The 11718-nt window shown below is 35.3% G+C and overlaps 2 protein-coding genes across 2 annotated transcripts; both read left to right on the top strand.

The window, feature by feature from the left end:
- Nucleotides 1–2364: 2364 nt before the first annotated feature.
- tmem141 (transmembrane protein 141) lies at nt 2365–6119 on the top strand. Its single transcript, XM_059546103.1, has 5 exons — nt 2365–2511; nt 3870–3936; nt 4599–4682; nt 4854–4961; nt 5763–6119. The coding sequence occupies exons 1-5, from the start codon at nt 2458–2460 to the stop codon at nt 5774–5776; spliced, it is 327 nt and encodes a 108-aa protein (XP_059402086.1). The 5' UTR covers nt 2365–2457; the 3' UTR covers nt 5777–6119.
- Nucleotides 6120–6275: 156 nt separating this feature from the next.
- On the top strand, nt 6276–11357 carry slc25a35 (solute carrier family 25 member 35). Its single transcript, XM_059546094.1, has 5 exons — nt 6276–7483; nt 8036–8101; nt 8362–8514; nt 9827–9961; nt 10052–11357. Exons 1-5 carry the CDS (start codon nt 7112–7114, stop codon nt 10220–10222), a joined length of 897 nt encoding a protein of 298 aa, XP_059402077.1. The 5' UTR covers nt 6276–7111; the 3' UTR covers nt 10223–11357.
- The last annotated feature ends 361 nt before the right edge of the window (nt 11358–11718 follow it).

Genomic DNA, 11718 nt, shown 5'->3' with positions numbered 1-11718 from the left:
CATAAGGTTAACTTTCTAAAAATGTATGGAATGTTACATTGGCAGTTGTACATTGGTAAAACAAACATGAACAAAAGGCAGAAGCCCTCAAAATATGGATTGTGGATGTCTAGTGCAAATTGCTGGGGGGGGTTAAAAAACCGCTGTTGTGTCATAAACCGTAAAAGATAAGTATCGATTATTATTTTTCTTATTATTTCTACTAGGTAAAAGTAACAAAGATAAAAGTACAGAACATATTAACATTACGTACAAAGAGGTGACATAACTTGGCCGCGTCATTTGTGGAGGTGACGTAATTCTACGGAAAGTGTTGCCTGTGCCAACATGGCTGCGGCGTTGCTAGTGGAGGTGACGTATTTCCGCTCTTGAGTGGAGCTCCACTCGCCCGTGTGTCTGCAGGACCCGCGGGACCCAACGCAAATCTCGCGGGAGCGGGCGGTTTGAATTTTGCTGCGGGCGGGAATGGGCGGCTAAAAAAACCCACCGCGGGATAGGGAGGTTGCCTGACAGCAATATTGCAAAGTGATTCATTTGTTAAATTCATTCGTTAACGTTGTTTATTTTATGTTATTTATTAGTGTTGTTTTTTGAGCACAGCCCCTCGTTGCCATTTGTTAATTAGGTCAAGAGGCGTGATGATGCCAGTGTTATTGAGCAGGCTGCCTAAGTTTGAATGTTTTTATTCTTATATGTATTTTTCAAAAAGAATACCTGCGACACTTGGCTAATAATTGTAAAACTGCTGTTTTTCATGTAGCCTAGTTTATCATATTATGTATATTTTTTTTGCAAAGCAGTCTATTTTTATGTGCAAAGTTTTTGATAAAAACGAAATTATATTTGAATGTATTGTGTTTTGTCTTTTTTTTTTTTTTTTTTTTTTTTTTTTTACATGCAGGCCAGGGAAACGAAACAAACAACCCATGAATCTCTTTAATAATATCAATACATATACGTGTTTTTTTTTCTGCGGGACGGGAGAAGACACAAAATCAATGCATCTCTATTATTGTGCGGGAATAAATTCTCAGAGTTTTGCGGGTGCGGGCGGGAGTGGACATGCATATTGCGGGAGCGGGCGGGAGTGTAACACATACGTTGCGGGAGCGGGCGGTAATGGTCAGAAATTCAGCGGACGCGGGCGGGAGCGGGATGAAGAAAACAGTCCCGCGCAGGGCTCTACATGGAACAATACATTTATTAATCCGTCTTAATGTTAGTTAATAAAAAAATACAATCGTTCAGTGTTTGTTCATGTTTTTGTTGCTGTTACGTGACGTAGTGGTGTCTGACTAGGGGCGAGACGTGGGCTGATAGGCACATCTATTAATTCGAAGCTCACAGAGCTGAGAAGAGCAACAAGATAAAAAAAAAACAATTCTGTTCAGTTTTTTGTCTTATTTTTGTTCTTGTACTATTTGATTGTTTTTGTAAATACATAATGTACATTTCTATATTATGGACTTTTATTTATGTTGCCTAGCAGGTTTTTTGTCTTATTTTTGTTCTTGTGCTATATTTTTTGTTTTGTACTATTTGATTGATCTTGAGTAAATAAATAATGCACATTTCTACATTTTGGACTTTTATTTATGTTGCCTAGCAGCTATGGATTTTAATTTTACTATTATAGTAGAACATATGGGTGCATATATACGTGCACACATGTACCTATATAGGTATATGTATGCTCATATATGTGTACATATATGTACGCATATGTGTAAATATATATGTACATATATGTGTGTGTGTGTACATATATGTACATATATGTTTTATGTCTTTATACAGTCTATGGTTTACACACATATATATATATATGTGTGTGTGTGTGTGTGTGTGTGTGTGTCTGTGTGTGTGTGTGTGTGCATATATGTACATATAATATAGGAAAACGGCCAATTTTATATATGTCACATATATTAAAAACCTAAATGAAAACTTATATTGAAACATGTATGTTTATATAGGTTTTTTCCATGTGGGCATGTTGCAACATTACATCTCCAAAGAACCATAGTATGTAAAGTAATTGCTGAATTTGTTATATATATATTGTATATATATACTTTCAGAAATGTTCAAAGTCAGCAAAGAGGAAGACAATGCCACCATCACAAACCAAACACGAATAACGAATGGTGGACATCTACCAAAATCAGTGTTTAAATAAATGCATGTTTACATTATTTAAAATAAATAAATAAATAAATAAATGCATTTCTGTTGTTTCCTTCTCATTGCTCTACATTTTTAATGTGCTTGTGATCATTCATGGAGTGGATTCAGTGGATTTAGGTATCCAGTCCATAAGAGGACGCTATAGAGTCTGTAGCTTGTTACTCATTTCACATTTTCTTCGCTGCACATACGGAAGTTTCACAACAATAACAAAGCGAAGCAGAATAAACTCATATCGTTTTGGAGGTTATAGCCCATAGTTATAGCAGGATGGTCAACCTCGGTCTTACTAAAGTTGATGATGCGGTTGCAGCAAGACACCCGGTGCGTATATATGCATGATGCGTGACTGTTGCTTGACCTATGTGACATTTTCTGCCATAAATGTAATTCACAGATGAGTCCGGGGCATGTTGTCACACTTTTTGCTCCTGTGAAAACCACTTTATGTACAGACACATAATGAACTAAATGTTCTTTCCCAGTAAAAATTATGAAGTTCATTTAACACAATTCAAACCAGCAGTTTATTGACCATTTATTAAATTATTTGAGACGAATCCATTTTTAGTATAAGAAAAAAAGGTAAGGTAAAGAAAAGAAAAGAAAAAGCCATTGTCCACAAGTATCTGTATTTAAAATTTAGGCTAATGTCTTTCCAGTTTGTTGTATACAGTTAACATACAGAACACACGTTTTGTCCTAAATATTTTGACATTTATGAAAAATACACTTCAGATTTCACAGTTCAACCTCTTATTCAAAGTCAACCTTCTGATCTGTCTGAATGCATACTTAAGTTTTAGTGCAGAATTGACTTGATGCTTAACAGTGAAGTGTCTGAAACCATTATACAATTATTCTGCAAGTCAAGTCACCTTTATTTATATAGTGGTTTATACAATACAGATTGTCAAAGCAGCTTTAAAAAAAGTGCAAATAATGCAAAAGGACAATAGAAAACAATAGAAAAGTCAGTTCATCATTGATCCAGTGATGTCCTCGTCCAGCTCAGTTCATTTCTCTTCAAATAGTGACTGTGACAGTATTGCCAGAAATTGTGTCCAGAACTAAGCAAGCCAAAGGCGACAGTGGAAAGGAACCAAAACACCATTGGTGACAGCAATTGTATCCAGAACTAAGCAAGCCAGAGGCGACAGTGGAAAGGAACCAAAACACCATTGGTGACAGCAATGGAGAAAATCCTTGGGAGAAACCAGCCTCAGTTGGGGGTTAGTTCTCCTCCTGCCAGGCAAAGCCAGCAAGGTGTGGTTTATTTCTGGGCTGCAATGCAAGTCAGATTGAGCAGACACGTCTGGTTCCCATGGTCTTGTGCCAATGGTCGTCAAGACAAGGTCTTTGCAGGGGATCTGTCTCATCTAGTTGACCTGGTCTCTGTTGACATTCAGGGCTGTATAGGTTGTCTCTAGGTGCTGACCCACCATCTGGTCTGGATATGAACTGGATCTGGGTTGCTACGATGACCTCAGAATAAGAGTGAAATACACTAATATTAGCATAGATGCCATTTTTCTTACAGTGTAGTAGCATTTATGCTACTAGGCTTTTATTTTAAAGACTAGGCTACTGAGATATAGCCTAGCTCTTGTGACAACTAGCCCCAGTCTCCCCTGAGCTTACATCACAATAACTCCATAGTGATGATATTTCATTGTCCTCAGGGTTTGCAGCAGTACGCCGCTTGTCAGTCTTACGCCTTTATGAAAGGCACAGCAAGCTTCATATTGGGTTAGTGTCTTACTCACATTAATTTTTTCACGTTACTTTCATGTCCACAATTTGTGTTTGTTCAAGTAAAAGACAAATAACAATGCTTTAATATCTTTTTTGGTAACACTTTAGTTTAGGGACCAATTCTTACTATTAACTAGTGTTAGCATGCATATTACTAAGTATATTAGCATGCATAGCATACAGTTTATTAGTACTTATAAAGAAAAACATATCGATGCCTTATTCTGTCTGTCCATATTTTAGAACCTTTAATCCTACCCCATACCTTAATTTAGCAACTACCTTATTAACTATTAATAAGCAGCAAATTAGGTTATTGGGGCAAAACCCATAGTTAATTGTTAGTTAATATACAAAAATAAAGATATAGATATATATCTTGTATAAAGATAGAAGAGATATCAGTATAAACTAAATTTTTTTCAAATGCTTCCTGGTCAGTTAATCTGAGTTTATGCCATCCATATGAATTTTTGAATTTGTACTGTGGTGTATGTGAGCAACTGTCTTATTTGCATTTGTCTTATAAGGACAAGTGTACTTATATGAAATATACTTGAGTGTGAGCTGTGAACATACAACCTCTGATTAGTTTTATTTTATTAACTAATTTTGTTCTTTTGGCTTTGGGTGAAAACTTTACACCTCTCGACCAGGCACAGCTGGTTTATTTTTTGCACAGCAAGCACTTCAGAAAAGAATCCCATATCCTCTTAAGTGGAACCTTCTAGTGTCTATTGGTAAGCCTGATGCATTTTCATTATTATCATGACAGACAAGACTCATAACACAAATAAATACACCATTTGTCTATGTGGGTGTTATAAACACAATATAATGGTTTAATGCAATATTTAAAATAAATAAATAAATAATGTCATTTAAGATGCTTTCTCTTTTGGTCTGCATAGTTTCGTCTTCAGTATTCAGCTATTCAGTAACTCGCTGGGAAACCATGAAGTGCTCAGACTTGTGGTTATTTCTTGAGACAGGAAATGTTCCTGACAGAAACTCTCCTAGTAAGTATTTACTTGTTTGCTTGTTTCTTTTTAGTTATTCAAATTATAAATGGATAGATTAATATTGTCTGAAATTTTAACCTGATAGTTTGAACAGAGACTTCTCTTTTTTAATGGTTGTGTAGGTCTCAGTCTAGGCTCATAAAATACTTGGCCAATTGTGGCATGTAAATATTTCACTCAATTTTGACCGGTACATTATTGTCTAAGAGTCTATTTAGCGACATGGACTTAAGTATTAATTTATTCTTTACCAGCTGCCATTTACAGCGAGTTCAAAATCTTTGATACAGAAGAAAATAAAAAGGTTACTCTGAATCATTAAGGGACAGCAATATCTGAATGAGAGAGTACTTAAAACAAGTGAAGATACATTATATAATTTAGTCAAATAGAAAAATAGAAAAATTAAATTAAATTGAAAATAAATTAATTTTGTAATTGCCAGAGGACTGCTAGAGCATTTTCTACTGGATTACCGGTATATCAGAATCTTATAATTTTCAAATAGTTTTGATAAATATTTTTAAAACAGTATTTCATGTCTCTATACTTATTTAGTAGCCGTGTAAGATAATTTACAGTCAGCCTGTCATCAAAAAACTCATCATCTCTCTTGGAAGGGTCCTGAACACCCTGTAAGTGTTTATTTTATGATAATGATAGGATAACTGTACTTTTTAATCTATATATTTTATGTCTGCTTTGATCCCTGATTTGAACGGACTATCTTCAGTTTTTTTGTTATATTTTAAACTTCATGAAAGGAATCTAACCATTTGTTGTTTACTGTACACTTAGAGGAAGAACCATAAACTCCTCCAGATCCCAAAGCCACACAACATGGGGATGTGATGGAATGACCTCAAACCTTTGTTTGAGTGGCCAATACGAAGACTCTTTATTAATTAATAAAGGGACTTGCATTAGGTGGGCAATTTTTGGAGAATGTTTAACCTTTCTAAACTGAAAGTGTATTTGGTTCTGGTTACAAAACTATTTTTTAATATTTGGTGGTTGTGTTTCAATAAATAATTCAAATTAAGAGTCATTTTGCCTTCTCATCTGGCTAAGTCAATCAAATGTTCTATGAAAGGATTCATCTTGTATGATGAAGCTGAAAAAAAAAAAAACATTGGTGAGCTATCATTGTGAAAATCTTTGACAAAATTAACTTGCATTCCAATAGACTAAAGTTGACAACACCACAGTGGCAAGTTTTTTTTTTTTGCCATTTTAAGCTTTTATTCTGAGTGTATTGGATGTAATGCTGAAAAGTATATGAAAGATGAGAAGGATGGAGAAACAAAAAGACCAATAACATCATAGGAAAGTGCTGTGAGCTGCTGTCAGCTTTAACTGAAGTCCCAGGAATGTAGATAACTGTGATATATTTATAGGTTGGTAACATTACCAGCTGGCAATAAACTTGTTATTAGTTACTTTTGTTATATGTACATTCTTAGTAGTTTAAGTTTTTCACAGTAATTTATCTTTCTTATTATTTCACATTCATTAAACATTATTAATTAACAATGTTACACTATTTTAACAGGCTACCCTTGTTACAGTGCAACACAAATAAGTAGAACTCCTGAGTAATATTAAATAACAGCATGTACTTACTATAGTATAAGGGGTTTAGTTTAGGGTTGGTTTCTTGTAATGTGTAATTTACTGTTATTAGGTATATGTAACAAGAACATTGTAAAATTAAGCGTAACCTTATATTCTTTACACAGTGAAGCTTTGTGTAATAAAAAAGCTGCCTGAATGTGTCACTTGACGTAATTCACAACCGCCCAATCAGAGGACATGTAACAAGGGCTAGGGCAGTGTCTGTTTTGATTGGTTAAGAGGTAGGCCGGGATGATGGACGCGCCCCAGCGAATGCAGTCTGACATTCATACTCAGCGAATTCATACTCGCATGACTGGGAGGAGGATTAGCGTTACAGAAGATACGCGTCTGCTTCTTACTGTAACTGTAGAAAAATGACTTTGTAAAAGTATTTGTCAGTTATCTTAACAAATACATGATTAATAAGCTATTTTATTCACTGGCTGCTACAGTAGGCCTAAAGTTTCTTGTTTAAAGTGAAATTAAAGAGCTTGTCCATCACCTGTTTCCGGAAATTCCGCGACTGAAATATGGATTTCGTTCTCGGCGGAGTCGCTGCGTGTGGTGCCTGCTTTTTTACGAACCCTCTGGAGGTGGTCAAAACCCGAATGCAATTACAAGGAGAGCTGAAAAGCCGAGGAACCTATCAAGTGTATTATAGGAATGTGTTCCACGCCTTTTACACGATAGGCAAAATAGATGGACTGGCTGGTCTTCAAAAAGGTTTGGTCCCCGGGTTGGTTTATCAGTTTTTTATGAATGGGGTCCGACTGGGGTCTTACGCCATCATCGAGTCCTTGGGCTACATTCACACGGACGAAAGGGTCAGTGCTACGAAGAGCATATTTTCCGGGGCCATTGCTGGTGTGGTGGGCGCTGTAATCGGGAGCCCGATTTACCTGGTGAGTACCGAGAATTGTCTCTGTTTCTGTTTAGTGAACGACTGATTAAGCACGTGTTAACTGACGGCCAGTGCGGTCACTCTGAATATCATTAACGCGTTAAGTAGAGCTGTCAATTAAAAGAGAGCACAATTGTTCAACAGAATAGAATGCATCAGTGGTGTGAAAGAAATCGACAATTCCGAATCTAGATTCTGATTGGATGAGAAAGGCGTGGGAACATCTTTAAAGTAGCCGATATAGGCAGATCTGTGACCTACATCATATTAATTTTATTATCACGTCGCTTAGCAACAGTAAACAGACCAATGTACTCTATAATTAGATTAAATGTTTTATTATTATACATTATAGCATGATTATTATTATTGTAACAAAGTAATAAAACACGTGATTATAAATATTTCAGTATATTCAGAAACATTTCCTTTTGGTTTCATACACAAAGTAGATTATTTATACTGGTAAGGTCCAAAATGCACAAAAATCACCAAGTGGCTTTAGTTTACAAGCTGTTTAACCCCTTTCTCACTTTCTATTTATTTCCTTCAGGTAAAAACACATCTCCAGTCTCAATCCACTTCCTCTATTGCAGTTGGACACCAATATAAGCACAAGGTAAGTTAATGGTCACCTCACAGAATCATTTACAATGACATCAGATTTATTTTTTTCTTTGAATGTGACTTTTGAACGTTGATCTTCAAGTTGACGGATCCTAGGGTTGCGAAGTTAATTTTTTTTTAAATGTTAGATCCCATCACATGTGGTAATGTACAATTAAATGTACGAAATGTGGTTTTGTTTGCATAACAGGTTGAATCTAAAAATCACTCTGCGACTGTTTGTTATACATCTTTGCTTTTTCTTTGTGTCAGGGAATGATGCATGCTCTATTGGCCATCCACAAACAGCATGGCATTCTTGGTTTGTGGAGGGGTGCAAGTGCGGCAGTCCCAAGGGTCAGTGTGGGGTCAGCTGCTCAGCTCTCTACTTTCTCTGCCTCTAAAGAGCTGGTCACTGACCTACAGGTGAGCACAGGATATTTCACTTCAGCTGGGAGTTATTCACACTCAGAATAGAAGAGGAGGTTAACACCTATTCTTACAGACACTAGTTAAGCTTTTCCCATAAACTGTTTTGAGCAATACCCGTTTATAAATATGACTGTCAGTTTCAAAACACTGTCTGCGTAAATTAGCCTTAGCCATCCAGCTTAGTCATAATATGTCTATGTAGGACAGTACAGAGACCACTGTTTTAGTTAGTATGCTTTTTATTTTAGTATAATTTAATAATTTAATCATCTTATTAGAGATGTCCATTTAGCCTGGGACCCCATTAAATCAAACTTTTTGTCTTTTAGTCATTAATTTGTGTTAGCTTTGAGGTTATCAATATGTTGGTACACCAATAAAAATGGACAAAACAAACATTAACAGATATACACATATATATACACAGATAAACGCATCTTTCTTTTCATGGAAAATGGACCAAGACTATTAATGACTTTTTTTTCAATGGGGATATACATATTTTTACCGAATAAAATGCGCTCTAAAATGAGGATCACCCTCCCACACACACACCTCAAAACACCTGCCAAGACTACAAATATTGTAGATAATAACTGTGTTCTACATTAACACTACTCGCATGCCCTTTGATATGCTCTGCACATCTTCCTGTTTTAAAAGAAAATATGTCAACAATGGAAAGACATGAAATACATGTTTTAAGCAAACCTTGTATTTAGGGCATTAGGCTATGCTATTGCTACAGTTAATTTAACACTTTATTGATCTTACTAGGGATTTTCTTATTTTAGTTACTAGTAATTTAGAAAGGAAAGGGAATTAAATATGAATACAGCCTCCTATAGTTTAACCACTAGGAAATGGCAAAATCGATTGCTTAATACAGCACAATAAAATGATCTAAATACAATATAAAGATCAATATTAAGGTGTTTGTCATTTTTGTGACAAAGACCAACAAATGAATAGAAGGTATTGGTATTCTATTTGAAAGTCATGATAAACTTTTATAGTTTGCTTTATAAATTTTTTTGTATACATATATAAAACTATTATTGGGGTTTCAGAAAATGACCTCAAAACTGAAGAAATTATTCTATAGGTGTAACAAATCTGCAAAGACAAACTGCACCTGAAATCACCTGAATGACAGGTACAGTTTTACCAACATCATCAGTTCATACAAGAGTAAAACAAGGAAGTGTGGCAGGAAAGCAGCCTGAGTACATAATGACAGAACTGTAATTTATCTGAAATCTATGTTTTGTTAGTAATCAGTGTTTGTTTTTTTCTGAATTTGTAGGTGTTCCCTGAGGGCAGCTGGTTAATAGCTCTGAGTGCTGGTATGATCAGTAGTGTAGTGGTTGTATTAGCTATGACTCCTTTTGATGTGGTCAGCACTCGGCTCTACAACCAGCCTGTGGACCATGTGGGCAAGGTGATCTCATACCAGATGTCATCATTGTTGAAACTGATAAAGCTAGTAAAATAAGGCATTTATCTAATTCTCTGTACTTTTCTTCTGCAGGGCATATTGTACCGAGGTTTTGTGGACTGTTTCTCTATGACGTTGAAGAAGGAAGGCATGACTGGTTTGTATAAAGGTCTCGGAGCCTCCTACTTCCGCATCGGACCTCATACCATCCTTTCCCTACTTTTCTGGAATGAGTTGCGCACTTTGTACCATAGCTATAACTAGCGCCTCGCTATTGCCTGCAACACCAAAATATCAATAGTGTTTCCCTGATTTGGTGATTAAATAAGCAATCGAGCACGATGGTACAAAAGGTGCTTGCTATGTTGTGAAAATAGTCAACGTTGTCATTAGACACAAAGTGCCGCAATGCACTCATTGCATTTATAAAGTAGTTACTACCGGTACATACTAAATATATTAAGGACTTTTTTTTATAAAAAAATTATTTTATTTAGCATTCATATGGCAGCCTTTCACTAGAAGACAACTGTCTTGATATAACAATGTTGCTATGCAATGAAAAATAGTAATAATGAGCCATTACTATATGGTGGAAAGAAACAGCTGGAAGGCTGCACTGAGCCAGGGCTGGAATTCTCAAAAAAAAAAAAAAAAAAATCTTCCACCTTTTTCTTCAATGTGGAAGTAAACCTATGGGTGCGACTTCTGGTTCATTAGACGCTACAGGTAAATAACAAGGAGAATAACATGCAGTAAACGGTAAAATGATTTGCACTACAAACCAGTGTGTTCATAATTAAGATAATACATTAAAGTAATATAATAAGACACACCAACTTTTAATATCAAGCAGCAAAATGAACTGTTTTGTTCAGCTAAAAATAGCTGGAACGAGTGGATGCAGATGAGACTGGAAGCCAGACCCATAGAATTTACAAATGCTCATTTTTACAACAAGAAAAAAGGTGGACATAAAACTCAATTAGAATGTATGTAGCAGGATGGAATATTTACTTGATCATTATGTTGTTATACAAACACACTCAGTGTTTGTATAACACAGTGAATATGCATATGGTTTTATAGAAACAGAACACACGTACACTTCTGTTTAATTATGCATTTTAGTTCTCTAATTCCTGGTTCTGATTCATCAGATTTTTTTCTGATGCTTAAGATGCTTAATTGATGGAATAAGGAAGAAGTTATGCACAAAAGAGTGCTTATAGAGGAAACATCTCTTCAAACAAACATTTAGATCTGGTAACTTTTGAAAATTGATGCACAATCCAAACTTATTCATAAAATGTGTTTTCACAGAGAACTTATGTCTTTCATTTTTTAAATCATCTTTTTTTTCTTTCTTTTTTTTTTCTTTTGACCCTTTCCTAAAGAATATGTAATCCGCTGCATCAGAATCACATGGTTGAACAATTTTATTTGACTACTATTAATCACATTATGTACTGTAAATGTTTAGTTCTCACACAGAGATTGTGTAGAATGACTGAAACAACTGCTTTTTTTCTTCTTCTTTGACTTCACTTGACAATGACAACTATAATTATTAATCATGTTTGGAAGGACAAAGACTTACTTTTGAGTAGTTTGAAGTTGGAAGGAAATTGCACACTATCTGACTGGTTAAAAAATAACAATAGCATTTTCTCAATTTGTTTTTTTGTGTCTTGTTTGCCAATGTCTTTAATGTAAGAAGGTGTACTTTGTTTTAATCTTGGTTCCTTGGGTGGAACATA

This window comes from Carassius carassius, chromosome 4, assembly GCF_963082965.1.
Source record: "Carassius carassius chromosome 4, fCarCar2.1, whole genome shotgun sequence".
NCBI lineage: Eukaryota > Metazoa > Chordata > Actinopteri > Cypriniformes > Cyprinidae > Carassius > Carassius carassius.
Note: the sequence above shows the minus strand (reverse complement) of the source record. Positions and strands in the feature narration are given on the sequence as shown.

Bases quoted from the DNA above. Each gene is read 5' to 3' on its own strand.
- tmem141 (XM_059546103.1), top strand. From the start codon at position 2,458: ATGGTCAACCTCGGTCTTACTAAAGTTGATGATGCGGTTGCAGCAAGA. The intron at 3,937-4,598 runs GTTAGTGTCTTA...CCTCTCGACCAG, and splicing joins CACAGCAAGCTTCATATTGG to GCACAGCTGGTTTATTTTTT. The intron at 4,683-4,853 runs GTAAGCCTGATG...TGGTCTGCATAG, and splicing joins GAACCTTCTAGTGTCTATTG to TTTCGTCTTCAGTATTCAGC.
- slc25a35 (XM_059546094.1), top strand. From the start codon at position 7,112: ATGGATTTCGTTCTCGGCGGAGTCGCTGCGTGTGGTGCCTGCTTTTTT. The intron at 7,484-8,035 runs GTGAGTACCGAG...TATTTCCTTCAG, and splicing joins TCGGGAGCCCGATTTACCTG to GTAAAAACACATCTCCAGTC. The intron at 9,962-10,051 runs GTGATCTCATAC...TTTCTTCTGCAG, and splicing joins CTGTGGACCATGTGGGCAAG to GGCATATTGTACCGAGGTTT.